The sequence below is a fragment of the Oncorhynchus kisutch genome, linkage group LG8 (assembly GCF_002021735.2).
Source record: "Oncorhynchus kisutch isolate 150728-3 linkage group LG8, Okis_V2, whole genome shotgun sequence".
NCBI lineage: Eukaryota > Metazoa > Chordata > Actinopteri > Salmoniformes > Salmonidae > Oncorhynchus > Oncorhynchus kisutch.
In genome coordinates this window covers 70,947,981-70,974,672 of record NC_034181.2, presented here as the reverse complement: position 1 = coordinate 70,974,672, position 26,692 = coordinate 70,947,981, and the positions used below count along the sequence as shown (strand labels likewise).

At 42.0% G+C, this 26,692-nt stretch overlaps 1 protein-coding gene across 5 annotated transcripts; it reads left to right on the top strand.

Annotated features, from left to right (window-relative positions):
- Positions 1-6,686: 6,686 nt before the first annotated feature.
- On the top strand, positions 6,687-26,215 carry LOC109895346 (AP-2 complex subunit alpha-2). Of its 5 annotated transcripts, none has more exons than XR_004210895.1 (24): positions 6,687-6,873; positions 8,154-8,222; positions 10,067-10,209; positions 10,399-10,592; positions 10,771-10,900; positions 11,148-11,249; positions 11,426-11,534; positions 11,686-11,836; positions 11,956-12,124; positions 12,292-12,429; positions 12,603-12,785; positions 16,140-16,237; positions 18,996-19,227; positions 19,621-19,794; positions 19,958-20,128; positions 20,510-20,697; positions 20,842-20,913; positions 21,114-21,196; positions 21,308-21,397; positions 21,545-21,668; positions 21,829-21,945; positions 22,548-22,617; positions 22,692-22,797; positions 23,551-23,662. XR_004210895.1 is itself a non-coding variant. In XM_031831065.1 (24 exons), the coding sequence occupies exons 1-24, from the start codon at positions 6,807-6,809 to the stop codon at positions 25,079-25,081; spliced, it is 3,087 nt and encodes a 1,028-aa protein (XP_031686925.1). In that variant the 5' UTR covers positions 6,687-6,806; the 3' UTR covers positions 25,082-26,215. The 5 variants fall into 5 exon arrangements, 4 of the variants coding, with proteins under 4 accessions (XP_031686925.1, XP_031686927.1, XP_031686926.1 ...); XM_031831065.1 differs by lacking the exon at positions 22,692-22,797 and adding an exon at positions 25,004-26,215 and having other exon boundaries at positions 23,551-23,685; XM_031831067.1 differs by lacking the exons at positions 19,958-20,128; positions 22,692-22,797 and adding an exon at positions 25,004-26,215 and having other exon boundaries at positions 6,688-6,873; positions 23,551-23,685.
- The last annotated feature ends 477 nt before the right edge of the window (positions 26,216-26,692 follow it).

Sequence of the window (26,692 nt, the reverse complement as noted above, 5' to 3'; positions counted from 1 at the left end):
ACAATGCAATGATGGGTCAGGGTGCAATCAGATTTAATCGTTGACGTCTTTGTGTTGGACAACAGACACCCTTGTGATAAATACATGGTGACATTATGAGTTGACATTGAGAAGACCCAGATTTCAGACAACTGTGATGTCCTTGTTTAGCACCTTGAAGGGATGAGCCTTTTCAGATGCATTGAGATTGGAGAGCAGGATTATTGCACAGCATGAGATTTACTTAATCTGTGTCTCTCTCATCTCTTCCACATCGGCAACAACCAGGTTGAGTCGTGAGTAACCATGTCAGAGAAGCTTCCATGGCTACCATGACCTTCACACTGAAGAAGTTTAAAAGATTTGTCTGTTTGAATCTTTACCAAGCATTGAAAAATGTATTCGAAAATCTGTATATTGACTGGTTGCTTAAACCTCTCTTTTCATCTGTCAGATGTTTCTTTGAAGGGACACATTTGATGTACAATAGGCCCCCCCCATCTTTAATGACCCTCTGTTAACCAGACTTTCAATCTTCAGAAAAGCTCAAGCTTGTCTAAAACCTAGCCCACGTGAGAGGTCAGTCTGAGGAGGTGAGGATGATGAGAGCGAGCCAGAGGCTGAGAGAGAGTTTCATTTTAGGAGGGGCTGCATGGGGATTACTGGACTCTGATCCTGTTCATCGCTACCTATTGACCCCCACTTTCTCCACTCTACACTCCTTCGCACCCTTTCAGTTCATTTGGCCTCAGTATATAATGACAGATGAGAATTGAATTCTAGTTTAAGGTGTGTTATTAAAATCATGCACCAATTCTCTCACCATTTCAAATGTCTCATTGCATTTCCTTATTATGATACAACACATGAAAGAAATGGAATGAGAATAAACAGCAATGGAACATACACTCCCATACGTATGTATTTATACAGTGAAGGTAAAACTTTTAATTTAGCTCTGTACTCCAGAATTTCCGATTTGAGATCAAATATTATATTTGAGGCGACAGTAGAACATTATATCTTTTATTTTAGGGTATTTTAATACATACAGTGCGATCCGAAATTATTGACAAAATATATATATATAGATAGATATATTTATACTAATACAATTGCTCAGAGAAAGGGATTTTGTTTAACAAGTCATCTTTTGTTTCTGAAAAAGGTAGGGGTCAAAATTATTAAATTAAATTAATTATACGCCCCTGTTTTCAATATCTCACCTTACTAGAACAACGGCACTGAGCCTTTTTCTAAAATGTTGGAGAACATATTGGGAAGGATCTTAGACCATTATTCCATACAGTATCTGACAAGATCCCTGATATCTTTTGTCTGCGCCTATGGACTGCCCTCCAATTCAAACCACAGGTTTTTAATGGGATTCAAAACTGAGATGAGATTTGATGTGTGCTTAGTGTGAATAATGATAAATATCATACCAAATATTATGTTTTGGGGGCATGATCTTCGTGCATCTGTAACTTTCTCACTCATCATTATTCACGATGCATTCATGATTATCCATAATCATGGTAGCATCCACATTAATGTAGAAGTGTTCAAGAACATATTATATTCTTATTTACAATAAAAGTGACTCCAAAATGTCCTATTACATTATTTATCATTAATTTCTATTGGGCAGAAAATAATCCGAAACACAACCAAAAGAAAATGCAAATGTTTCCAACAAGTTCGTAGACACAAGCTTGATGTAGTCATTGCTTGCTAGGAAAATGAGACCAAATACTAAAACTTTGACTACATTTAACACACTAAAAGGTTACATTGTCCAATTTTCTTCTGATACCTTCAAATAGGAGGACTAGAGACATAAAGTGCTGTCATTTCTAAACGGGTAAACAGATACAGTGGGGCAAAAAAGTATTTAGTCAGCCACCAATTGTGCAAGTTCTCCCACTTAAAAAGATGAGAGAGGCCTGTAATTTTCATCATAGGTACACTTCAACTATGACAGACAAAATGAGAAAAACATTTTTAGTTTAGGATTTTTAGTGAATTTATTTGCAAATGATGGTGGAAAATAAGTATTTGGTCAATAACAAAAGTTTATCTCAATACTTTGTTATATACCCTTTGTTGGCAATGACAGAGGTCAAACGTTTTCTGTAAGTCTTCACAAGGTTTTCACACACTGCTGCTGGTATTTTGGCCCATTCCTCCATGCAGATCTCCTCTAGAGCAGTGATGTTTTGGGGCTGTTGCTGGGCAACACGGACTTTCAACTCCCTCCAAAAATGTTCTATGGGGTTGAGATCTGGAGATTGGCTAGGCCACTCCAGGATCTTGAAATGCTTCTTACGAAGCCACTCTTACGTTGCCCGGGCGGTGTGTTTGGGATCATTGTCATGCTGAAAGACCCAGCCACGTTTCATCTACATGGCCCCATTCATTCTTTCCTTTACACGGATCAGTCGTCCTGGTCCCTTGGCAGAAAAACAGCCCCAAAGCATGATGTTTCCACCCCCATGCTTCACAGTAGGTATGGTGTTCTTTGGATGCAACTCACTATTCTTTGTCCTCCAAACACGACGAGTTGAGTTTTTACCAAAAAGTTATATTTTGGTTTCATCTGACCATATGACATTCTCCCAATCTTCTTCTGGATCATCCAAATGCACTCTAGCAAACTTCAGACGGGCCTGGACATGTACTGGCTTAAGCAGGGGGACACGTCTGGCACTGCAGGATTTGAGTTGCTTGGAGCAACAGTGAAGTGGGTAGGGCAGTACGGATTTCTTCTCTTACATCTGCAAGCAGTCTGAACATCAGACAGGATGGTATTGTCTCCCTGAATCCGTGCAATGGCTACTGCTATAAGTTTCAGGAGTTTCAGGCTGTTTACCACCCTCTCCCAAAATACATCATCCAGGAGGATCCTCTTGATGTGGCTTCCATATTGGCAGACTGTGATATGGCCATTTCTTGGAGAGACTCCTTCCCCTCCAGGAGACTGTCAAACATGATGCCCACACCACCCCAATGGGTGTTGCTGGGCAGCTTCAATGTGGTGCTTTTATTCTTCTCACTTTGCTTGGTGAGGTAGATTGCTGCTATATGATGCTATAAGATGACCCTTCACATACCTAACCATTTCCTTGGCTCACTTGTAGAGTGTATCCATTGTTTTCAGTGCCATGATGTCCTTGAGGAGCAGATTCAATGCATGAGCAGCACAGCTAATGGGTGTGATGTGAGGGTAGGAATCCTCCACTTTAGACCAAGCAGCCTTCATGTTCACAGCATTGTCTGTCACCAGTGCAAATATCTTCTGTGGTCCAAAGGTCATTGATGATTGCATTCAGCTCATCTGCAATGTAGAGACTGGTGTGTCTGTTGTCCCTTGTGTCTGTGCTCTTGTAAAATACTGGTTGAGGGGTGAAGATGATGTAGTTAATTATTCCTGCCCATGAACATTCGACCACCCATCAGAGATGATTGCAATACAGCTTTCCCTATTATTTGCTTGACCTTCACTTGAACTCTGTTGAACTCTACATCCAGCAAATGAGTAGATAAGGCATGTCTGGTTGGAGGGGTGTATGCTGGGTGAAGAACATTCAGAAATCTCTTCCAATACACATTGCTTGTGAGCATCAGAGGTGAACTAGTTGAATACACAGCTCGAGCAAGACATTCATCAACATTTCTCTGACTACGTTCCTCCATTGAGTAAAAAAAAAAGTATTATTCCAGGAGGACCATGAGCTGTTGCTATAGATAAGGTGTCTGATTCTCCTCAAATAGAAGTAGAGGGACTTTTGTCAGAGGTTGCTTGTTGTCAGAGCTGAGGAAATGTTATGCACTAGGCCAGATGATTATGCATCTTTGTTGTATTCTTCACATATGATTTGGCACAGTTTTTGCAAATGTACACAGCTTTTCCTTCTACATTAGCTGCAGTGAAATGTCTCCACACATCAGATAGTGCTGGTGGCATTTTCCTGTAAAGATTAGAAAGAAATGAGTAAAAAAAACTCAAATACAATTCCATGTACAGATAAATAGTTAAGCAGTTAGATTAAACAACTCCTTTGTAAGATAAATGTTTAACATGAAACATGTATGGAAACAGGTGAATTAACACTCCTCAGTTAGCAGGCTCAAGCAAGCTAAAAACCCACATGGTATCAAAAACTAACTAGCAGAAATTGTTAACAGGTTAGAAATGATTTAAACACACTTTGCTGTAGTCTATATTTACTAGTTAACAAAAAATCATGTATGTCAAATAAAATATATTCACCCCACCCAGTATTGTACTTGAAACCTACCAGAAAGCATGTAGTCCTTGGCTCAGACAGTGTAGTAGTGTGGACTCAATAGCATCTCATTAGGGTGCAAGATCTTGAGAATCAGCTGTACATGTGATGAAAGAGTCCACTGCACATGTGATGGAAGAATGCACTGTGCATGCAGAGTTGCAATTCCATAGAATTGGGGATAGTTTAACCAAAGACCTAGAATTGCCTTATGTGTGTGTATCCCACAAAAAAAAGGTTCACTGTTATAAGTAAACTTTTTTTATGAATTTAAGCAAAAATCCCCAAATTCCAGAGTTTAACTTCCCATGGAAAATTTCCCGAAAAGTTTCGACCATTTGCAACCCTAGCAACTGCTTGCACGCGTACGGACCGTTAGTGGAATTCCCGCGAGATAGTAACGGTTAATGTGATTGGATGTTCATTATTTGATCAGGCTACCTGTATTTGACACTGTGTTGTTATTTCGCTGAACTCTAGATGGTTTAATTTTATTTTTGGCAGTGAAACGAGGCTACTCAGGCGAGAAAAAAACTCACCCAAATGTATAGCCTAGTTGAAAAATATAAATGGACTGTTTGAATATGTGAAGAAAAAAAATGTTAAAAATAATCACATTTTTATTTGGCATAACCCCGAAGGCATTGCACGTACCCGTACGTACCCCCGTTTGGGAATACCATGTCGAGACGAATAGAATAAAAGGAACAGACTTTGGTAAAATTATGTACATTAACCCTACTATGCAAAGGTTTGAAAATAATGTTTAATTGTAAGATATAGTCCTAGATTATTTGTGCTACATTGTCAATGTTTTTTGTATACCTTGGCTTAGATTCACGTGTAGAGGAGATGTTAATTAAAAAGACTGAGTGTATGCACCTCTCTTTCAGCAGGAGAGTGTCTTTTGTCAGAGCCCTTTTTGAAGAGTATTCTATTATGGGGGAGGAAAGCTATGCTCACCCATCTGATTATCAGAAAACCTGCTTTTCATCCTGTGCCTCTGCATCTATCACCCATGTGACAACCATAATGAAGCTTCTATTCTCCCCCTGTATCCATTGGAACCTATTTGATAAAAATTGAACACCTGTCTGTCACCTTTATATAAGATATAGACTTGTGTAAAACAAAGGTTAAGAAATACCTCTTACTGTAAACATCTAAAAAAAACATGTTGGCCAACTGTCTAGATCAGATTACACAATAAGCATGCAAATCACTGTTCCAGGAACATGGTGTAATTATAGGACTGTTGACACTAGATATGCAGTATGAGCAGACTTCATAAATTAAGTGGAGGGACCTAATTGAAGTGCACTGTATTTGTCACTGATGTTGGAATGGCTGATACGGGCATGAGTCTGGGTTGATAGGTAAGGGAGGATCTCATGTACGCTACATGAATACATTTGTATTCAACAATTGACTGTATCAGTTCAACTGGACAATATTTTCCTTATTCTGTGAGAGCTGCATCTTGTCTCGCCATAACTGTTTTCCATATAAACAGTATAGCCATGGCTGAGCCACGTGAAAGCAGAAAGACAGGTTTGACGTAGGAGGGCAGCGGGCAAACATGTGCAGTCAAGAGAGTGGACATTATGAGAAAATATGAATGCATGGTTCAATGGAAATTCAGGCTGTCAGGTCCATTTTGTGCAAGACATGGATCCACAGGATGAATGACAGCTAAAGGAAAGCTCTGGGGCAACAGTGTACGGGAAGTCAAATCATATTAACTGTATGGCCATGAACCTGACGATGGCCGTTTAATTCAGTCTCTCTTCCTTCTGTAGGCAAATAGGGGTCCATGCTTTAGGAAGAGGAACAGAGATGGGCCCTACCACTGTCACGAATTATAAGACTGCATCATCATTCATGAAACGGTGCATGATACAACTGCCCCCAGCCCCCACCCAAAGAGTTGTGTTTGCATGTAACCATACTCTATTTAACAACAAGATTTCCAAAAGTGGTGACAGCAGCACCACCATGTGAAGGACCAAGGAAACATTTTTTTCAATCTCAACATGGACACACATTTCACACATGAAACTTGTTGAAAATTCTCTCAAAATAAATACATACTGAACAGGCCTGCAAGATACAAAAAAGGGATAACTTGCACATAGATTGTAGTACCATGCAGTCAAAATGACTGAATCCACATAATAAAGTGACATGTATCTGTGTTTATCCGTCAATTTGTTGTTGTTGCTGTCTGTCTCTCTCTCTTGTCTGTCTGCTAGATTATACTAACTAAAAGTATTTCAGAAACAACATTCACCATGCATCAATAACACCAATCACTGTACTTGAAATGAGTGGCCTACTGCACCACTTTTCACGCCCTAGGAATCTTGAGTTGGCTCATTCACTCTAAAAATGCCTGTTCTCTGACGTTTACACATCCTGAGTCCCAGTCTCTACTGGGCATGTCTCCGCCTCTTTAACAGAATCCTACTCCCGAACAACTGAAATAAAGTTTATTGACTGCAGAGAATAGGCTAACAAATAAATATCTCGTGGAACAAAATGCCTGCAGTCTCTAAAGGAGATGGAATGCGTGGCCTCGCTGTGTTTATATCGGACATTAGGAACTGTGAGTAGTTGATGTTGACTTGTTGATTAGCAAGCTAACGTTACAGTTAATTTGGGAGGAATGCAAGGCTAGTTATGAAACAAGCTATCCCACGTAAAGGCACACGCGCGCCATGTTTAACTAGCTTGTTACTTAATTAACACAAATAACGCGTGGGTAGTTAGCTAACTACCCAGTTGCCTAGCAAATAGCTAACCTGCCAACGTCAGTTAACGGTACTGTAGCTAACAGAGTTAACAGTTAGCTAGCAAACTGACGTTAGCCATGATAGATAGCCAACGTTAGCTAGATATTGAAGCAAAAATAGCCCGCAAAGGACGGTAGCTAACTCTGTTTTCCTAAACAAACTTCCAACATGTGAAATAAAGGTAAATAGCTAGCTACAGACAGCCAAGTCAAGATTTTACTGTACTAGTTATACTTAGTTAGCTGGTTTAATGTCACGCTAAGCTAGCTAATTTAGCAAACTAGCCAATGGGCGTGGGTCACAGAGTCAGGAAATAAAAAAATGCCATTCATCATTTTGGCTGGCTGGTGTTACATCCTTGTAGATTGATAATTTACAAATTTTTGGTGCTGTAGCAAACTAGTTACCTCCTACAAATGTTGACTGACTAGCTAACTAATTAGCTACCGTTTCTCTCTAGCAACTAACATCATGCTCTGTGTATTCCTTCGACAATAACAATACTAGTCGCTGGATTGCATACACTACCATCAAAAAACTCAGCTGCAGTGCAGGGTTTTATGGTGGTGGGACTGGGAACTTTCACCTAGACTAGAGCCATTGAAGTCTAAATGTGCTCTGTGAGACAATTAGTCTATTTAGAGCACTAGTTTCCCTGCGTAAGTCCATAGTAGAGACAGTGAAGGTTACCAACTTTCTATAACTTCAATGTAGGTATGAATGAGGCATGTAACAGAGCCATGCAGAAAAACTGATCCTAAACCATAGGTCTGGGTCTGATCCTCCTGACCCAGGTATGCTCTCCTGACATAAATCCATACCGTAATTTAGACATCTTACTACTAAGACCATTGCTCCTGAAGGGTATCCAATTTATTTCCAGACCTCACCTCCCTAGTTCATGGTGCATAGGCACATCAATACACATACTTTGCAGAAAAGAAACAATCAACAATTTTGCTCAGTCTATGAGTACTGTGGTACAGCCAAACTGTTCCATTCCACAAGTGCTGTCGTTCAGGATTGCAACTGCAGAACTTATGGCCCATACAGGTGACATTGAACATATAACATGTTTTATTTTCCATTTCAGGTAAAAGTAAAGAAGCAGAGATCAAGAGAATTAACAAAGAGTTGGCCAACATCCGCTCAAAATTTAAAGGTAAGTCAAGCAAAAGCCCTTAAATCTGGGTGTGAACACACTTTGGTGTCTGATGGTTCCACATAAAGTTTGTGGACACTGACACTAGTCACTTAGATTAATAGTGCCCTCACAGGAGATCACCATGCAGCTACGCTGAATGTCAGAAGTGTTTTCTACCACCTGTTCTATCTAGCCTAAAATAAGTCTGCTGTTCCAAAGTGAATATGGATAGTGGCTTCAATAAAATCAGGTGACTTGTGTTTTGGTGGGTAGAAAACATGTAGGGCCTACCTGCAAAGTTGCTTTTGATGGGTTTATGGGCCAGCTAATTTTTATCATGAAACAACACATTTGTATGCCTTCCAAACTGATGGAGTACTTAGACTACCACTGAGGCAGGCTATTTGGTTAAAGAATGACTACCCCTAAAAAGCAACTTCTTATTTTGAATATTTGTTCTAGTGTCAAAATGTACCACATCATAAATAAGATAATTTTGGTCATGAAAACAGTCTTGTCCAAAACAGAGTTGCGAGATGATTATATATTTTTTTACTATCTCATGGAATGAAGGGTACTGTAAGTTTTCTGTGGTTTGGGTTTATTTTAATCCTGCCCACAGCTGGCAGTACCCAAATCATAAATTTGGAGCACAACTGTACATGACCCAATCGTAACACTCATGATCAATTTGGTTTCACATTTGATATCCCTCTGGGACATGGGACAATATTTTAAAAGGTCAATACCTCCAAATTTCAATAACATAAAATGCACCCACCAACTATAAATTGTATAAATTCATAAAATATTGTGCAATTTACATGTTATAATTTGACGGTCCCAAACTATCCCTAGAGATAGGCTATATAGGTTCAGTGAGGCAGGGAGAAGCTAAAGGGCATAGCCGGACAGGGAGAGTTGTTGAGTCAACTGTTCTGTCAGGAAACTGAGGGGGGCACAGTATGTCAGCAGGCTGGAATCCTTTCCTCTGTTTTCCAGAGGAACTTCCTGTAGAGCTCTACAGAAAATCTTTCATGCTGTTTTTCTCTCTTCTCTTTTTCTCTCTGTCTTTTTCTGTCTTTCTCTCCTTTTCTCTCTCTCTCTACACACATTCATTAAAGGTTTTATGATTGTGATGTAAACATCTTCATGTTTATCTTTCTTTGAACCAGATAATACTTAGTTTATGTGGAAAGTTCATAAACGAGAGAGAGAATTATAGCCTTATTTTAGAGAAACTAATCCTTAATGTGGAGCCCCTCCTAATCTCTCTCATCGGACAAAATCCCACACACAGTGGAGGTGGGGTTCCAGACAGGGGTGGGGGCTCCATTAGACCCCCACTTTCAGAATGCTGTTTCAGCTCTTCATGCTATAATGTGCGTTGGTCTACATTTGTTAGCGCACTTCCAGGTTTCCTGTAAGCAGCATTGGACATACTTTATTTATTTGTACAACATTCTGAATCCGTCATTATTTTCATTGCACAGCTGCACTCATTTGGTCTCCCACCATTTGCCCTCTTTCACCAAGGTGAAAAAAGTGCTGCACTCAGCTTCCTGTCTTGTGGTGCTGACTCACCCTCTCCTCAACTACAGTCGGTTGTGGGATTGATTTACCTAGCAACGTGGAATGTCATACTTTTATCTATTCCTAAGTGGGTTTCACATTTTGGTTCCCTTTATAGGAGTGGTTAGCATGTTGCTCTTTTAGAAGGGAAGAACACTAATGCTCCGTGCTCTCAAACACATGTGATCAGTCACGGTGACTTGGCTTGCTTTAAGTATTCTTTCCTTCCATTTTTTTTTGTGCTTCTAAATCTTCATAGTCATGACAATGACCTTTCTGTTTTGCTGCAGGAGACAAAGCACTAGATGGATACAGTAAGAAGAAATATGTGTGCAAGCTGCTTTTCATATTCCTTCTTGGCCATGACATTGACTTTGGCCACATGGAGGCAGTCAACCTGCTCAGTTCCAACAAGTACACAGAGAAACAAATTGTGAGTAGAGAAGCCGGTCTTTGAATTTGTTTGTATGAATGTGAGTGGATTAAGTTATGTATCTAATTCTGTTATAAACAGTGTTCTGTCCAATCTATTCTCAAGGTTTATGTTAAGCTATTATGATAACTTTCATTTAATTCCTTTCAGGTTTGATGATAAACGCTTTGTTTCTATCCAAATCCACAGGGTTACCTGTTCATCTCAGTGTTGGTCAACTCAAACAGTGACCTCATCAGCCTTATCAACAATGCTATAAAGAATGACCTGTCCAGCAGGAATCCCACTTTCATGAACCTGGCCTTGCACTGCATTGCCAATGTGGGCAGCAGGGAGATGGCTGAGGCTTTTGCAGCTGAGGTGCCCCGCATCCTGGTGGCTGGGTAAGAAAGGGTAGGGGTGTGGAGCAGACTTAGCCTAATGACCGAGGTACCCTCTCTGTCAGTTTAATGTTTGAGGCTGTAACTTTCATTCAGGCCTTTTCATAAAAAATAAAAAAAGCTATGTGCCAGTTAAGTGATGCTGATGTACTGTCATAATTTGCCAGGGTTTGTCTTGCAGGGACACTATGGACAGTGTGAAGCAGAGTGCTGCCCTGTGCCTACTGCGTCTCAACAGGACCTCTCCAGACCTAGTGCTCATGGGGGAGTGGACCGCACGGGTGGTTCATCTGCTTAATGACCAGCACCTGGTATGGACTGCCATGGGGCCAGGTGTTATTGTGCGAGGACTATGGACCTTTGGTTTTAGTGAGGGAGATTTGGATCGGTGTGGAGGAGAGGATTCTTTCACCATGTCTTTCTGTCTTCATTGTTAGGGCTATGTTTGAGCTAAATTAATAGTATGTAGGCGTGTTGTAGGAGTGTTTGTATATAGTGTAATATTAATGATTAGCTGTTTGTGTGTAATGGCAGTTGTATTACTTCCCTTTTGCGCAGGGTGTGGTGACCGCTGCCACCAGCCTGATTACCACACTGGCACAGAAGAGCCCAGAGGACTTCAAAACATCTGTCTCCTTGGCTGTAGCCAGACTCAGCAGGGTAATCATATGGCTGTGTGCAGGACTTTTCTTTCTTCTTCTTTCATCAATATGTCACTTTTTATTTCAGGTTTTGTACTTTTGACCATTGAATATCATTATTAACCTTAGATATTAGTCAGTTGTTTGCTTGAGGCGTAATGTGTTAGTCATGTCTCATGTCCTCCTGTTCTCTAGATCGTCTCCTCGGCCTCCACTGACCTGCAGGACTACACCTACTATTTTGTTGCAGCTCCCTGGCTTTCTGTCAAGCTCCTGCGTCTCCTACAGTGCTATCCTCCGCCTGGTAAGAAGCTGTGTGAGCATGATGGCATGCGTGTTGAGTGTTTGACTGTATGAACATAATATTACTCAGAAAACGGCTGTAGTGTTGACGGGATGAACATAGTTGTGCTTTCATCTGCGACCCCCTTCCTCCCCCTTTCCTGCCCCCTCAGAGGATGGTGCGATCCGGGGCCGTCTGACAGAGTGTCTGGAAACCATCCTGAACAAGGCCCAGGAGCCTCCCAAGTCGAAGAAGGTGCAGCACTCCAACGCTAAGAACGCTGTGCTGTTTGAGGCCATCAGTCTAATCATCCACCATGACAGGTCAGTCCCTCTCCCAGTTGCAGCAGCTACAGAGGACCAATGTATTCAAGAAATGCAGTTTGTATGTGTTGAGTTGGACTGTCTTGGTGACAATGGCACCAATGTCTTTCTCCCAACAGCGAGCCCACTCTGCTGGTGCGGGCCTGTAACCAGCTGGGCCAGTTCCTCCAGCACCGGGAGACTAACCTGCGCTACCTGGCCCTGGAGAGCATGTGCACCCTAGCCAGCTCCGAGTTCTCCCATGAGGCCGTTAAGACACACATCGAGACGGTCATAAATGCCCTCAAAGTACGCTAACACACTTGTACCAGCATTCATAAGCTACATATGCCAATCCTAGTACTCACAGTGTCTTCTTGAGTACATTGTGTATGTATGCCTGTGTCTGTTTTTGTTCCTGTTAATGTGAATGCTTTAGTCCTGATGTTCATGTTTGACCTGGTTGAATCCTGCAGTCAGAGAGAGATGTCAGTGTGCGTCAGCGTGCTGTGGACCTGCTCTATGCAATGTGTGACCGCAGCAACGCCAAACAGATTGTAGCAGAGATGCTCAGCTACCTGGAGACGGCAGACTACTCCATCAGAGAGGAGATAGTGAGTTCTAACCCAGTATCTAACCATTTCTCTAATAATTTCACCACCCAAAAGTTTGATAGCTTCATGTTTTAAATGCCACTGAGGTAATTTGGAAGAATACGTTCCACAGAACTAAATAAAAACATGAATGCCATCGTTCTTTGATCTGTTAAGACTACCTCTCACCACAGGTGCTAAAGGTGGCCATCCTGGCAGAGAAGTATGCAGTTGACTACACCTGGTATGTTGACACCATCCTCAACCTGATCCGCTTCGCTGGGGACTATGTCAGTGACGAGGTCTGGTACCGCGTCATCCAGATCGTCATCAACAGAGATGAAGTGCAAGGTTATGCTGCCAAGACAGTGTTCGAGGTGCTTATTTTATTTTTGTGAATAATCTGTCTTTAACCGAGCCATGGGGGAACATCTACCTAACTAATTTTAACCTAATGTTTGTCTGTCTGGATTGACTAATGGTGCTTCTGTTCTGATGTAGGTGCGTTTCCTTAATCATATTAGTTTTAAGCAGTTCACTTCCGATGCTCATCACAGGCGCTGCCTGTCTGGATGTGACCTGTGAGGTCGGGGATGGAGAGCGTCATTCACTATTCACCACTAAAACTGTCTTTGTCTTCTCAGGGAGGAAACTATGAGCCCGCCTTGTGCTTTGGTACAGCAATATGAGATGACTTAATTCTCTCTTCAGTCTCTCTGCTTGTGTCTGACTCACTGTCTCTCACTGGTATGTCACTGTAAGATCCTAAAACAGACACATGCAGACTGCTGCTCCATCCCTCCATCCCAGTTTTGTGGAAGTGTAGTCTTGAGCCCTCCCTCCTCTTCAGTGTCTTTCCTCCTTCATTGCCCATTATCTCTACCACTGCATCCTCTGACATCAGATACATTGATGTCTACTGCAGATATACATCCTTTCAGAACCAGTGAGACGCCTTCCCACTTTTCCTTTCACCATAGTTTCAGCTGTGTTTTGTTTTAGTTACATTTGTCCCCATGTTCAGACTTGCTACCCCACATACTGGTCTGCCCAGATTGAATCTCAACTTCATGACATACCCATCATGGAAATGCCCTCATGTGCATGTTAAGATCTGCTGTCTGATATGTTCTCAGCCCTGTATCCTTCCACTCTGGTAGGGGTTTGTGTGGGATTAGCTTGATACTGTTTTGTTGTGTTGCTCCCAAATCCCCAACCACCCACACACTCTAATCCATTATCCTATTTCATACATAAAGTTGCAGTCAGAAGTTTACATACACCTTAGCCAAATTAATTTAAACTCAGTTTTTGACAATTCCTGACATTTAATCCTAGTAGAAATTCCATGTTTTAGGTCAGTTAGGATCACCACTTTATTTTAAGAATGTGAAACGTCAGAATAATACTAGAGAATAATTTAATTTCAGCTTTTATTTCTTTCATCACATTCCTAGTGGGTCAGAAGTTTACATACACTCACTTAGTATTTGATAGCATTGCCTTTTAACTTGGGTCAAATGTTTTGGGTAGCCTTCCACAAGCTTCCCACAATAAGTTGGGAGAATTTTGGCCCATTCCTCCTGACAGAGCTGGTGTAACTGAGTCACGTTTGTAGGCCTCCTTGCTCGCACACGCTTTTTCAGTTCTGCGCACAAACTTTCTATAGGATTGAGATCAGAGCTTTGTGATGGCCACTCCAATACCTTGACTTTTTTGTCCTTAAGCCATTTTGCCACAACTTTGGAAGTATGCTTGGGGTCATTGTCCATTTGGAAGACCCATTTGCGACCAAGCTTTAACTTCCTGACTGATGTCTTGAGATGTTGCTTCAATATATCCACAGAATTTTCCTGCCTCATGATGCCATCTATTTTGTGAAGTGCACCAGTCCCTCCTGCAGCAAAGGACCCCCACTACATGATGCTGCCACCCCTGTGCTTCACGGTTGGGATGGTGTTCTTCGGCTTGCAAGCCTCCCCTTTTTCCTCCAAACATAGCAATGGTCATTATGGCCAAGCAGTTCCATTTTTGTTTCATCAGACCAGAGGACATTTCTCCAAAAAGTACGATCTTTGACTCCATGTGCAGTTGCAGAGTGGCCTTTCAGGTTATGTCGATATAGGACTCGTTTTACTGTGGATATAGATACTTTTGTACCCATTTCCTCCAGCATCTTCACAAGGTCCTTTGCTGTTCTGGGATTGATTTTCGCACCAAAGAATGTTCATCTCTAGGAGACAGAAGGCGTCTCCTTCCTTAGCGGTATGACGGCTGTGTGGACCCATGGTGTTTATACTTGCGTACTATTGTTTGTACAGATGCACGTGGTACCTTCGGGCATTTGGAAATTGCTCCCAAGGATGAACCAGACTTGTGGAGGTCTACAATTGTTTTCCTGAGGTCTTTGCTGATTTCTTTTGATTTTCCCATAATGTCAAGCAAAGACTCATGAGTATGAAGGTAGCAAAGACGCATGAGTATGAAGGTAGGCCTTGAAATACATCCACAGGTACACCTCCAATTGATTCAAATGATGTCAATTAGGTTATCAGAAGCTTCTAAAGCCATGACATAATTTTCTGGAATTTTCCAAGCTGTTTAAATGCACAGTCAACATAGTGTGTGTAAACTTCTGACCCACTGGATTTGTGATACAGTAAGTGAAATAATCTGTCTGTAAACAATCGTTGGAAAAATGACTTGTGTCATGCACAAAGTAGATGTCCTAACCAACTTGCCAAAACTATAGTTTGTTAACAAGACATTTGTGGAGTGGTTGAAAAATGAGTTTTAATGACTCCAAGTGTATGTAAACTTCCGAATTCAACTGTATACCCAAACTACACGTAAATCTATGTAATGAATGGATTAAGAATATATACAGTGGGGCAAAAAAGTATTTAGTCAGCCACCAGTTGGGCAAGTTCTCCCACTTAAAAAGATGAGAGGCCTATAATTTTCATCATAGGTACACTTCAACTATGACAGACAAAATGAGAAAAGAAAATCACATTGTAGGATTTTTAATGAATTTATTTGCAAATTATGGTGGGAAATAAGTATTTGGTCACCTACAAACAAGCAAGATTTCTGGCTCTCACAGACCTGTAACTTCTTCTTTAAGAGGCTCCTCTGTCCTCCACTCGCTACCTGTATTAATGGCACCTGTTTGAACTTGTTATCAGTATAAAAGACACCTGTCCACAACCTCAAACAGTCACACTCCAAACTCTACTATGGCCAAGACCAAAGAGCTGTCAAAGGACACCAGAAACATAATTGTAGACCTGTACCAGGCTGGGAAGACTGAATCTGCAATAGGTAAGCAGCTTGGTTTGAAGAAATCAACTGTGGGAGCAATTATTAGCAATCATCTTTTTAAGTGGGAGAACTTGCACAATTGATGGCTGACTAAATACTTTTTTGCCCCACTGTATACATATATGTCAGAGCGGCATTGAACTAAGATACAGTGGCATAGTATAGAGTACAGTATACACATTTGAGATGAGTAATGCAAGATACAGAGACATTATTAAAGTGGCTAGTGTTTCATTTCCTTAAAGTGGCCAGTGATTCCTAATCTATGTCTATAGGCAGCAGCCTCTGATGTGCTGGAGATGGCTGTTGTCAGTGGTGTAGTATAGAATACACTTAGGTTGTATATACTGTATTGTATATAAACTTCTGACTTCAACTGTAACTCTGACTCTCTTTCATTTCCACAGGCACTCCAGGCCCCAGCCTGCCATGAGAACCTGGTAAAGGTCGGAGGGTACATTCTAGGGGAGTTCGGGAACTTGATAGCAGGAGATTCAAGGTCAAGGTTAGTAACCAATCAATGCCATATATTTCAGTGATCTACTGTTATTCTCAGTTGGAGACAGTGGAGGCTGCTGAGGGGAGGACGGCGCATAATAATGGCTGGAATGGTATCAAATGCATGGTTCCATGTGGTTTATTCCATTACATTACGTAGCGATTACGTACCGTCCTACCCTCAGCAACCTCCAGTGGTTGGAGAAATGTACAGTCAATAATATCCTTTGGTGTAGAGGTTGACCGATTAATCGGAATGGCTGATTAACTAGGGCCGATTTCAAGTTTTCATAACAATCGGTAATCGGCATTACTGTGCACCGATCATGGCCGATTACATTGCACTCCACGAGGAGACTGCGTGGCAGGCTGACTACCTGTTATGCGAGTGCAGCAAGGAGCCAAGGTAAGGTGCTAGCTAGCATTAAACGTACCTTTATAAAAAAAACAATCTATCTTAACATAATCACTAATTAACTACACATTGTTGATGATATTACTAGTTTATCTAGCTTGTCCTGCATTGCAAATAATCGTTGCGTTGTCTGTTCATTTATCATTGAATCATAGCCTGCTTCACCAAACAGTGATTTAACAAGCGCATTCGCGAAAAAAGCACTGTCGTTGCACCAATGTGTACCTAACCATAAACATCAACGCCTTTCTTAAAATCAATACACAAGTATATATTTTTAAACTTGCATATTTAGTTAATATTGCCTGCTAACGGGCCTCCCGGGTGGGGCAGTGGTTAAGGGCGCTGTACTGCAGCGCCAGCTGTGCCATCAGAGTCCCTGGGTTCGCGCCCAGGCTCTGTCGTAACCGGCCGCGACCGGGAGGTCCGTGGGGCGACGCACAATTGACCTAGCGTCGCCCGGGTTAGGGAGGGCTTGGTCGGTAGGGGTGTCCTTGTCTCATCGCGCACCAGCGACTCCTGTGGTGGGCTGGGCGCAGTGTGCGCTAACCAAGGTGGCCAGGTGCACGGTGTTTCCTCCGGCGCATTGGTGCGGCTGGCTTCCGGGGTGGATGCACGCTGTGTTAAGAAGCAGTGCGGCTTGGTTGGGTTGTGTATCGGAGGACGCATGACTTTCAACCTTGTTGTAGCGATGAGACAAGATAGTAGCTACTACAACAATTGGATACCACAAAATTGGGGAGAAAAAAAAGGGGTAAAATTTAATTTAAATTTTTTTTTTAAATTGCCTGCTAACATTAATTTCTTTTAACTAGGGAAATTGTGTCACTTCTCTTGCGTTCTGTGCAACAGAGTCAGGGTATATGCAGCAGTTTAGGCCGCCTGGCTCGTTGCGAACTGTGAATACTATTTCTTCCTAACAAAGACGGCCAACTTCGCCAAAAGGGGGATGATTTTACAAAGCGCATTTGCGGAAAAAAACAATCGTTGCACGAATGTACCTAACCATAAACATCAATGCCTTTTCTTAATATCAATCAAATATTTTTAAACCTGCATATTTAGTTAAAATAAATTCATGTTAGCAGGCAATAGTAAACTAGGGAAATTGTGTCACTTCTCTTGTGTTCATTGCACACAGAGTTAGGGTATATGCAACAGTTTGGGCCGCCTGGCTCGTTGCGAACTAATTTGCGAGAATTTTACGTAATTATGACATAACATTGAAGGTTGTGCAATGTAACAGGAATATTTAGACTTATGGATGCAACCCGTTAGATAAAATACTGAACGGTTCCGTAATTCACTGAAAGAATAAATGTTTTATTTTCAAAATGATAGTTTCTGGATGTGACCATATTAATGACCTAAGGCTCGAATTTTTGCATGTTATTCTGTAATAATTAAATCTATGATTTGATAGAGCAGTCTGACTGAGCGGTGGTAGGCAGCAGCAGGCTCGTAAGCATTCATTCCAACAGCACTTTTGTGCGTTTGACATCAGCTCTTCGTAATGCTTCAAGCATTGCGCTGTTTATGACTTCAAGCCTATCAACTCCTGAGATTAGGCTGGTGTAACCGATGTGAAATGGCTAGCTAGTTAGCGGGGTGCGCGCTAATAGCGTTTCAAACATCACTCGCTCTGAGACTTGGAGTAATTGTTCCCCTTCCCCGCGCCTTTTGTGTAGAGATGGGTAACGATGCTTCGAGGGTGGCTGTTGTCGATGTGTTCCTTGTTCAAGCCCAGGTAGGGGCGAGGAAAGGGAAGGAAGCTATACTGTTACACTGGCAATACTAAAGTGCCTATAAGAACATCCAATAGTCAAAGGTATATGAAATGCAAATGGTATAGAGAGAAATAGTCCTATAATTCCTATAATAACCTAAAACTTCTTACCTGGGAATATTGAAGACTCATGTTAAAAGTAACCACCAACTTTCATATGTTCTCATGTTCTGAGCAAGGAACTTAAACGTTAGCTTTTTTACATGGCACATATTGCACTTTTACTTTCTTCTCCAACACTTTGTTTTTGCATTATTTAAACCAAATTGAAATTGTTTCATTATTTATTTGAGGCTAAATTGATTTGATTGATGTATTATATTAAGTTAAAATAAGTGTTCATTCAGTATTGTTGTAATTGTCATCATTACCAATAAATCCTTTTTAAAATAAAAATACATTTATCGTCCGATTAATCGGTATCGGCTTCTTTTTTTTGGTCCGCCAATAATCGGTCTCGGTGTTGAAAAATCACCATCAGTCGGCCTCTACTTTGGAGCTGAGAACAGACGTCACTCACTGTGTGTCATCCACTGTTCCTTCTTGCTCTAACTCCTTACTTAGTCCACTCATCCAGTTTGACCTGCTCCACTCCAAGTTTCACCTGTGCTCGGTGCCCACCCGGGCTTTGCTGCTCTCAGCCTACATCAAGTTCATCAACCTGTTCCCTGAGGTGAAGGGCACCATCCAGGAGGTGTTGCGCTCAGACAGCCAGCTCCGCAACGCAGACGTTGAGCTACAGCAGCGTGCTGTGGAGTACCTGCGCCTCAGCTCTATCGCCAGCACTGACATACTGGTCGGTGACATTCCACCCTGCCTTTGTGCCATTATAAGCCTGATTGATTGCATTTATTAGATCATTAAAAGTAGTAGTATGCTCTGCTGGAGACATTGCATGCCAAAAAAATTAACTAGCATAAAAAAATGAAGCCTGACTGCTTATTTCCATTGTGGTCCTCTATGGCAGCGAGCTAGCAGTTGGGCAAGATTGACACTTTTACTTTTAATGTAATTAAAAACAGTTTTATATTACACTTAGCTGTTTAGCTTTTAATTGTTCAGAATACATCCCACAAAAAATCTTTGTTGGTAGATAGACTGTAATTCAGAAAAGGACACTGTAGAGCCTCCAGTTCCTCCACCTCAGGTCATGCTCTTCATTCCCCATTCATTCTGTGCTCCCCTCAAGGCCACGGTGTTGGAGGAGATGCCTCCCTTCCCTGAGAGGGAGTCCTCTATACTGGCCAAACTCAAGAGGAAGAAGGGACCAGGAAACCTGCATCCCGATTTGGATGAGAACCGCAAAGAACGCAGTGCCAATGGGGGTACTGCAGACCATAGCAGCACTACCTCAAATGCCAAGGTATTACTGTTGTCATGTTGTTTACTTATTAGAGCCTCCTATTTCTGTCCTTTCAGTGTGTACATTTCCTATTTTCTGTCCTGGTGTTTTCTGCTCTTTTCCGTAACTGTCCTCAGCTCTCTCGTTCTGTCCTGCCTTCACTGTTTCTTCCTCTGTTCATTAGAGCTCTCCTCTCTCGTTTGTTGGGGATCTTCTGGCCCCCGCCTCGACCGCACCCCCCACCAACCGGCCACGTCCGGTCTCTTCTTCCTACCTCCTGCAGGCCCCCCTCACCCCCATTCCCCTCCAGGCCTCTGCTGTCCCTGTGCTGCTTTCTGCTGGGCCCCTCTTTCAGGTTCTGGATGCTCATGCTGGGTTTTTCACTTGTCACTTCCCTAACCTTAGTACACTGTCCTAACAACATCATGTAATCTGATCTGCTCACAGAATAAAGACAATTCCAGATGCTAAGATGACGCATTGCTTTTGTGTGAGCTTGATAACCTAAGAGTATATACTGCTAGGTATTTACAGATTATTTTTATTTTTGAGTCCTAAGTATAGTCCTAATAATTATAGATCCTCCCACAGAGGTTTGTTTTGTTTTGCATGGTGTGTGTGTGTGTGTTGCAATGCTGTACTGTACTTTCATCAACGTAAGACCAATTGGGGCGGTTGATTGGTTCAGATCTTGAACTTCCGGAGTGAAGTAATTGTGACCGTTACCTCTCCTAAGGTGGCCGCGTCCCCCACTCCCTCCACAGACCTGCTTGGCCTGGGCAGCACCATCACCACTCAAAATTCTGCCCCTCCTGCCTCCAAGGGGACAAGCCTGCTGGTGGATGTCTTCTCTGAAAACATAGCAGCCTTTCCTGTAGAGACACCAGTGGCAGTGGGGCCTGTTGCAGATGAGAACTTCTCCAGGTAAGAGGAAGAGGGGGTCAAATATCAGAGGGAGGGAGGGGCTTTTTAACTGCATTGATCCGTCATGGAGCTTACTAAAACCTGGTGTGAATGTGCTCCTCTTGCCCTTTACATTCTCGCTGTGCATCTCACTCTTGGCTTCAGTTTCCTGCCGAATACTCCACAAGTAGCATATGCCAACGCTACTCTGCCCATTGCAGAGGAACCTGAAGATAAGTAAGAGACGTCATCAGTGGAGTTTGTTCAAAACACTTGCATGCTCACAGCAGATTGCACTGGTGAAAGGGACATTAGTTACATCCCTACTGTACACTGGGGGACTCATTTGTTGGAATCCAATCCTGGCAGTCAATACAGTTCATTAACCCCAAGATACCAGATATGAGATGCTTACCACTTGCGCCATTCCCTTCCAGGTTTGTTTGCAAGAATAATGGTGTCCTATACGAGAACCAGCTCCTCCAGATTGGCCTGAAGTCTGAATTCAGACAGAATTTGGGTGAGTAAGCCTCATAATACATAATACATATGCACCTAAGTGTGATTATGGTCAGGTTTTGACCATTATGTCTTAGGGTTTATTTAATTATCTTTTTTTTCAAACGTACAGGTCGGATGTATGTGTTCTTTGGTAACAAGACATCAACCCAGTTCATGAATTTCGCTGCCTCTGTCGTCTGCCAAGATACTCTGCAGGCTCATATCCTTTACTAGAAGCTGTTATGACGTTTTCATCAATCATTTCCAAATACTGTTTTAATAAATCCCTCCCAGTTTATATTATATATTGTTTAGGGGTGGCTATTTACTGCTCCCTATTGTGCCTTTTTCTTAACTGTTTCCCTACAACTGAATGTCCATGCCAAGCCTGCAGACCCCACTGTGGACGGGGGTGCACAACTCCAGCAGATACTCAACATTGAGTGTATGTCTGACTTTGTGGATGCACCTGTGCTCAACATTCAGTTTAGGTAAGAGATTATTTTCTTCCTTTTATATGCTTTTATAATACATTGCATATTGGAGTTTGTTTCAGGGTGAAACTATTTGCTAGATTGGTGATAAATGTTTGCATGAATGTTGTTGGAAATGCTACGTTATTGAGTGTTTTACTCTTGTTTCTACCCACAGGTACGGGGGAACTCTCCAGAACGTTGCTGTTAAACTGCCTATTACGTTAAACAAGTTTTTCCAGCCTACAGAGATGACATCGCAGGACTTCTTTCAGCGCTGGAAACAACTTGGAGCGTAAGGAGACCTATCTCTGCTATATGCTTGGTCATATATGACATGTTTTTCTCTTTTGATATGCACACAATATTCCCTCTGACAATGTGCCAGTCTACTCTTCCTCATATTCCGAGGACACAAAAGGGTTTGTTCGTTCAGATTGGCCTGCATGTGTAAATATTGATATAAATAGTGTGTATTGTCTCCTACTGTATATTTAAATGTGAAGGAAATGCCAACAGAATAGGTACACAGTGTCTTGTGAAATTATTCCATTATAGCTTGAGCAACATTGCCAAGAGAAATAGATCAATGTTTCCCTAGGAGTGTGCAGTCTGTGGCGACTATTAAACAATTCACTGGTATTCCAGAAAGCGCTTCTTCCAAATATTTATTTATGTAGGTGGTATAGGTCAGTGAAATACATCTTAGTCTAATGCATTTTAATTAAATGCAACTAAATGTGAAAATTGTGCAACAACGTCAAAACGTTCATATGGAAATACATTGATCTATTTTCCATCATTCAGCAACAAGGTAAAAACCTAGTGTAGTTACACATCCTTAACAGCTGAGGGTGAAACTGCCAGTGGTATGTGACTGACTTTCTCTACCCACAGCCCTCAGCAAGAGGTACAAAAGATTTTCAAAGCAAAGCATTCCATGGATACAGAGGTTACCAAAGCCAAGGTGAGATCCCTTTATGATTAGAATTGCTATGGAGATTTTGTCTTGACTTGTGTTTTTGTTGTTGTTGTTGATAGAAATGAAAGACGGAAGTGAAGAAACTGAATGAAGGTCACCCTGACTTCAATAGCAATACTGTGTAACATGCTGACCACACTTCCTGCGTGGCATGGACTCTACAAGGTGTTGAGCTTTGAAAAATATTTATTTTGGGGGGGGGGGGGGGGGGGGGGGGGTGTAGTAGCCATATGACTAGCTGTTCAGGAGTGTTATGGCTTGGGGGTTGAAGCTGTTTAGAAGCCTCTTGGACCTGGACTTGACACTCCGGCACCTCTTGCCGTGTGGTAGCAGAGAGAACAGTCTATGACTAGGGTCGCTGGAGTCTTTGACAATTTTTAGGGCCTTCCTCTAACACCGCCTGGTATAGAGGTCCTGGATGGCAGGAAGCTTGGCCCCGGTGATGTACCGAGCTGCACGCACTACCCTCTGTAGTGCCTTGTGGTCGGAGGCTTAGCAGTTGCCATACCAGGCGGTGATACAACCCATCAGGATGCTCTCGTTGTTGCAGCTGTTGTCGGAGTAGAGAACACACAATTTTGTGTGACTCAAAATTCTACAAAGATCCAGGAAGAAAATAACCTTCTGCATTTCATGTAAAATAACAACCCAATGTTTATATCCCAGGACAAATTGGCTAGCAACAGCAAGCTAGCTAAATGTCCATGAATGTTTCATGTGTTTCGACCTGTCCCCAAATTAATATAGTTGATTCAGAGTTTGTTTTGATATTTCAACATGCTTGTCCTGATTGCATCTGGTGTGAGTTGACAAAATCAATATGCACGTGATGACGCACGCACGCCCGGGCTAGTCAGCATGTTGGGCTGTGTTGTCGATAGTCTTAACCTTGATTTGGTGTCTGTTTTTGTTTTCCAGATAATGGGGTTTGGTGCTGCTTTGCTGGACGGGGTAGATCCAAACCCCTCCAACTTTGTGGGCGCTGGTGTCATCCATACGAAGACCACCCAGGTTGGCTGCCTCTTGAGACTGGAGCCTAATACTCAAGCACAGGTATGTAGACCTCACCTCCCTCCAGTGAGAATTACTCTCCACCCCAGTACCCTGTCACCAACTCTTTCCTCAAACAACTCTTTTTCAATATCCAGACAAGGTATTTGACCCACCTATTTCAAATCAAATTGTATTTGTCACATGCGCCGAATACAACAGCATTTCACCTTACAGTGAAATGCTTACTTACAAGCCCTTAACCAATAATGCAGTTTTAAGTTAAAAAAATAATAATTAAAGAGCAGATGTAAAATAATCAATAGCGAGGCTATATACAGGGGGTACCGGTACAGAGTCAATGTGTGGGGGCACCGGTTAGTTGTGGTAATATGTACATGTAGGTAGCGTACCGCTTGCCGTGCGGTAGCAGAGAGAACAGTCTATGACTGAGGTGGCTGGAGTCGTTGACAATTTTTAGGGCCTTCCTCTGACACCGCCTTGTATAAAGGTCCTGGATGGCAGGAAGCTTGGCCGCAGTGATGTACTGGACCGTACGCACTAACCTCTGTAGTGCCTTGCGGTCGGAGGCCAGCATACCAGGCAGTGATGCATCCAGTCAGGATGCTCTCAATGGTGCAGCTGTATCATTTTTTTGAGGATCTGAGTACCCATCCCAAATCTTTTCAGTCTCCTGAGTATAGGCTTTGTTGTACCCTCTTCACGACTGTCTTGGTGTGTTTGGACCATGATAGTTTGTTGGTGATGTGGACACCAAGGAACTTGAAGCCCTCAACTTGATCCACTACAGCCCCATTGATGAGAATGGAGGTGTGCTCTGTCCTCCTTTTCCTCTAGTCTGCAATCATCTCCTTGAAGGAGAGGTTGTTTTCATGGCACCACATGGCCAGGTCTCTGATCTCAGCCTATAGGGAGGTCTCAACATTGTCGGTGATCAGACCTACCACTGTTTTGTCATCGGCAAACTTAATGATGGTGTTGTAATGATGGTGTTGTAATGATGGTGTTGTAATGATGGTGTTGTAATGATGGTGTTGTAATGATGGTGTTGTAATGATGGTGTTGGAGTCGTGCCTGTCCATGCAGTCATGAGTGAACAGGGAGTACAGGATAGGACTGAGCATGAACCCCTGAGGGGCCTCTGTGTTGAGGATCAGCGTGGCTGTTGTGTTGCTACCTACCCTCACCGCCTGGGTGCGATCCGTCAGGAAGTCCAGGATCCAGTTGCAGAGGAAGGTGTTTAGTCCCAGGGTCCTTAGCTTAGTGATGAGCTTTGAGGGTACTATGGTGTTGAATGCTGAGCTGTAGTCAATGAACAACCTTCTCACCTATTTAACCCCTCTCTCTCTTATTTTTTCAGATGTACCGCTTAACACTAAGGACAAGCAGAGATACTGTGTCGCAGCGCCTGTGTGATCTGCTCTCAGAACAATTCTGAACTGCTTTCAGATCAGGTCTTCTTAACTGATATACTACAGAGCTGTACAAGCTCCCCCTGCCACTTGTGAAGACACCACATGGTTCATTACAAACAGCTCACACTTATCCTTCCCGTCTGTCTCATTTAAATTGGAATTGATACAGTGTACAGTGTAAATTCTTTTTTATATTTGACTTATTATAAATGTACATCAAATGACTTTCACTCACTACTAATATTTCACTGAGTTAAGTCTGCCTTATGTCCATGTGCGCACAGAATATTTACGGCTTTGCTTTTGTTGTGGAAAAAGCTTAGTCCTCTCCCTGTTCTTTTAAAGACATATTGACTGGAAGAATTGGAGTTCATGGGGACTGGCAAGAAAATGCCTTAACTGTCTGACCCTCTTTCCAACTGAGCAATGATTGTGTCCATAGATGTTCCTATTTTGTGTTTCAGATCCAGGGTTACAGTTACACAAGCATACATGAAAAGATGTCGTCTTATTTAGTTCTAAGGATGGCAGCTGTCTTCTCTGCTCTTGTCTTACCTGAAAACAAGCCCTGTCCCTGAACACGTCATTGACCCTATTGCAAACCCTAGCCATTGTGTATGATTTGTGTATGGGGATAAGATTTTAAATTGCAGCGGTCATTATGTAGATATTAAGGGACTGTTATGAGAAATCATCTTCTTGCTAGTAATGTGTGTGTGTGCTTATGTTCAAAAACAAACCACTAAGGAATTAAGTGGTGGCATTATATTCAAATATGCATACAATTGTGTGTCCAACCAAAGTTGTTCTCTGTCCCAAATCAGGGGGTTATTCGTATCTAATATGTCTCTCGGACATGTTTTGTATCGAATGAAATATATATTTTTTAAAGATGGGCCATTTAATAGAGCACCGAAGAACTATACGCGTACACAACGCCCAATTTACAACAGAGTTTCTTGACGCCTGTGGCCTTTGCAGTCGTATGGCTGTTGGCTGTCTAGTTTAACTTGTAGGTACATACTGAATCACTTCCTGTCCTCCCAGTGCCTTTAAGTTATATGGGTTAAAAACTATATATGTATCAACAGCCAAGGCTTCTCTGCTCCCAATGATATTACATGTGTTGCCAATTAAAGTTGATTGTGTCACTTTTACTCTTTTGACCTAGATATGTCCTATTGTTGAAGTGCTAATGCACGAGGAGCCAGTGTTTGGAGGATATATCGGCACAGGTGTTGTTAGGTCCGAGGCGAAGTCGAGGGCTGGCAACCGTGCCAATATATCCTCCAAACACCGGCTTCGAGGGCATTATCACTTTTATACAACAGGTTAACAACATTTTCAAATAATGATTGACATATTTTGATTAAAAAGGTTATTTTTATGAATTTATTCATACTATTTCATCCTTCCACAAAATATACACTGCTCAAAAAAAATAAAGGGAACACTTAAATAACACATCCTAGATCTGAATGAATGAAATATTCTAATTAAATACTTTTTCTTTACATAGTTGAATGTTCTGACAACAAAATCACACACAAATTATCAATGGAAATCAAATTTATCAACCCATGGAGGTCTGGATTTGGAGTCACACTCAAAATTAAAGTGGAAAACCACACTAC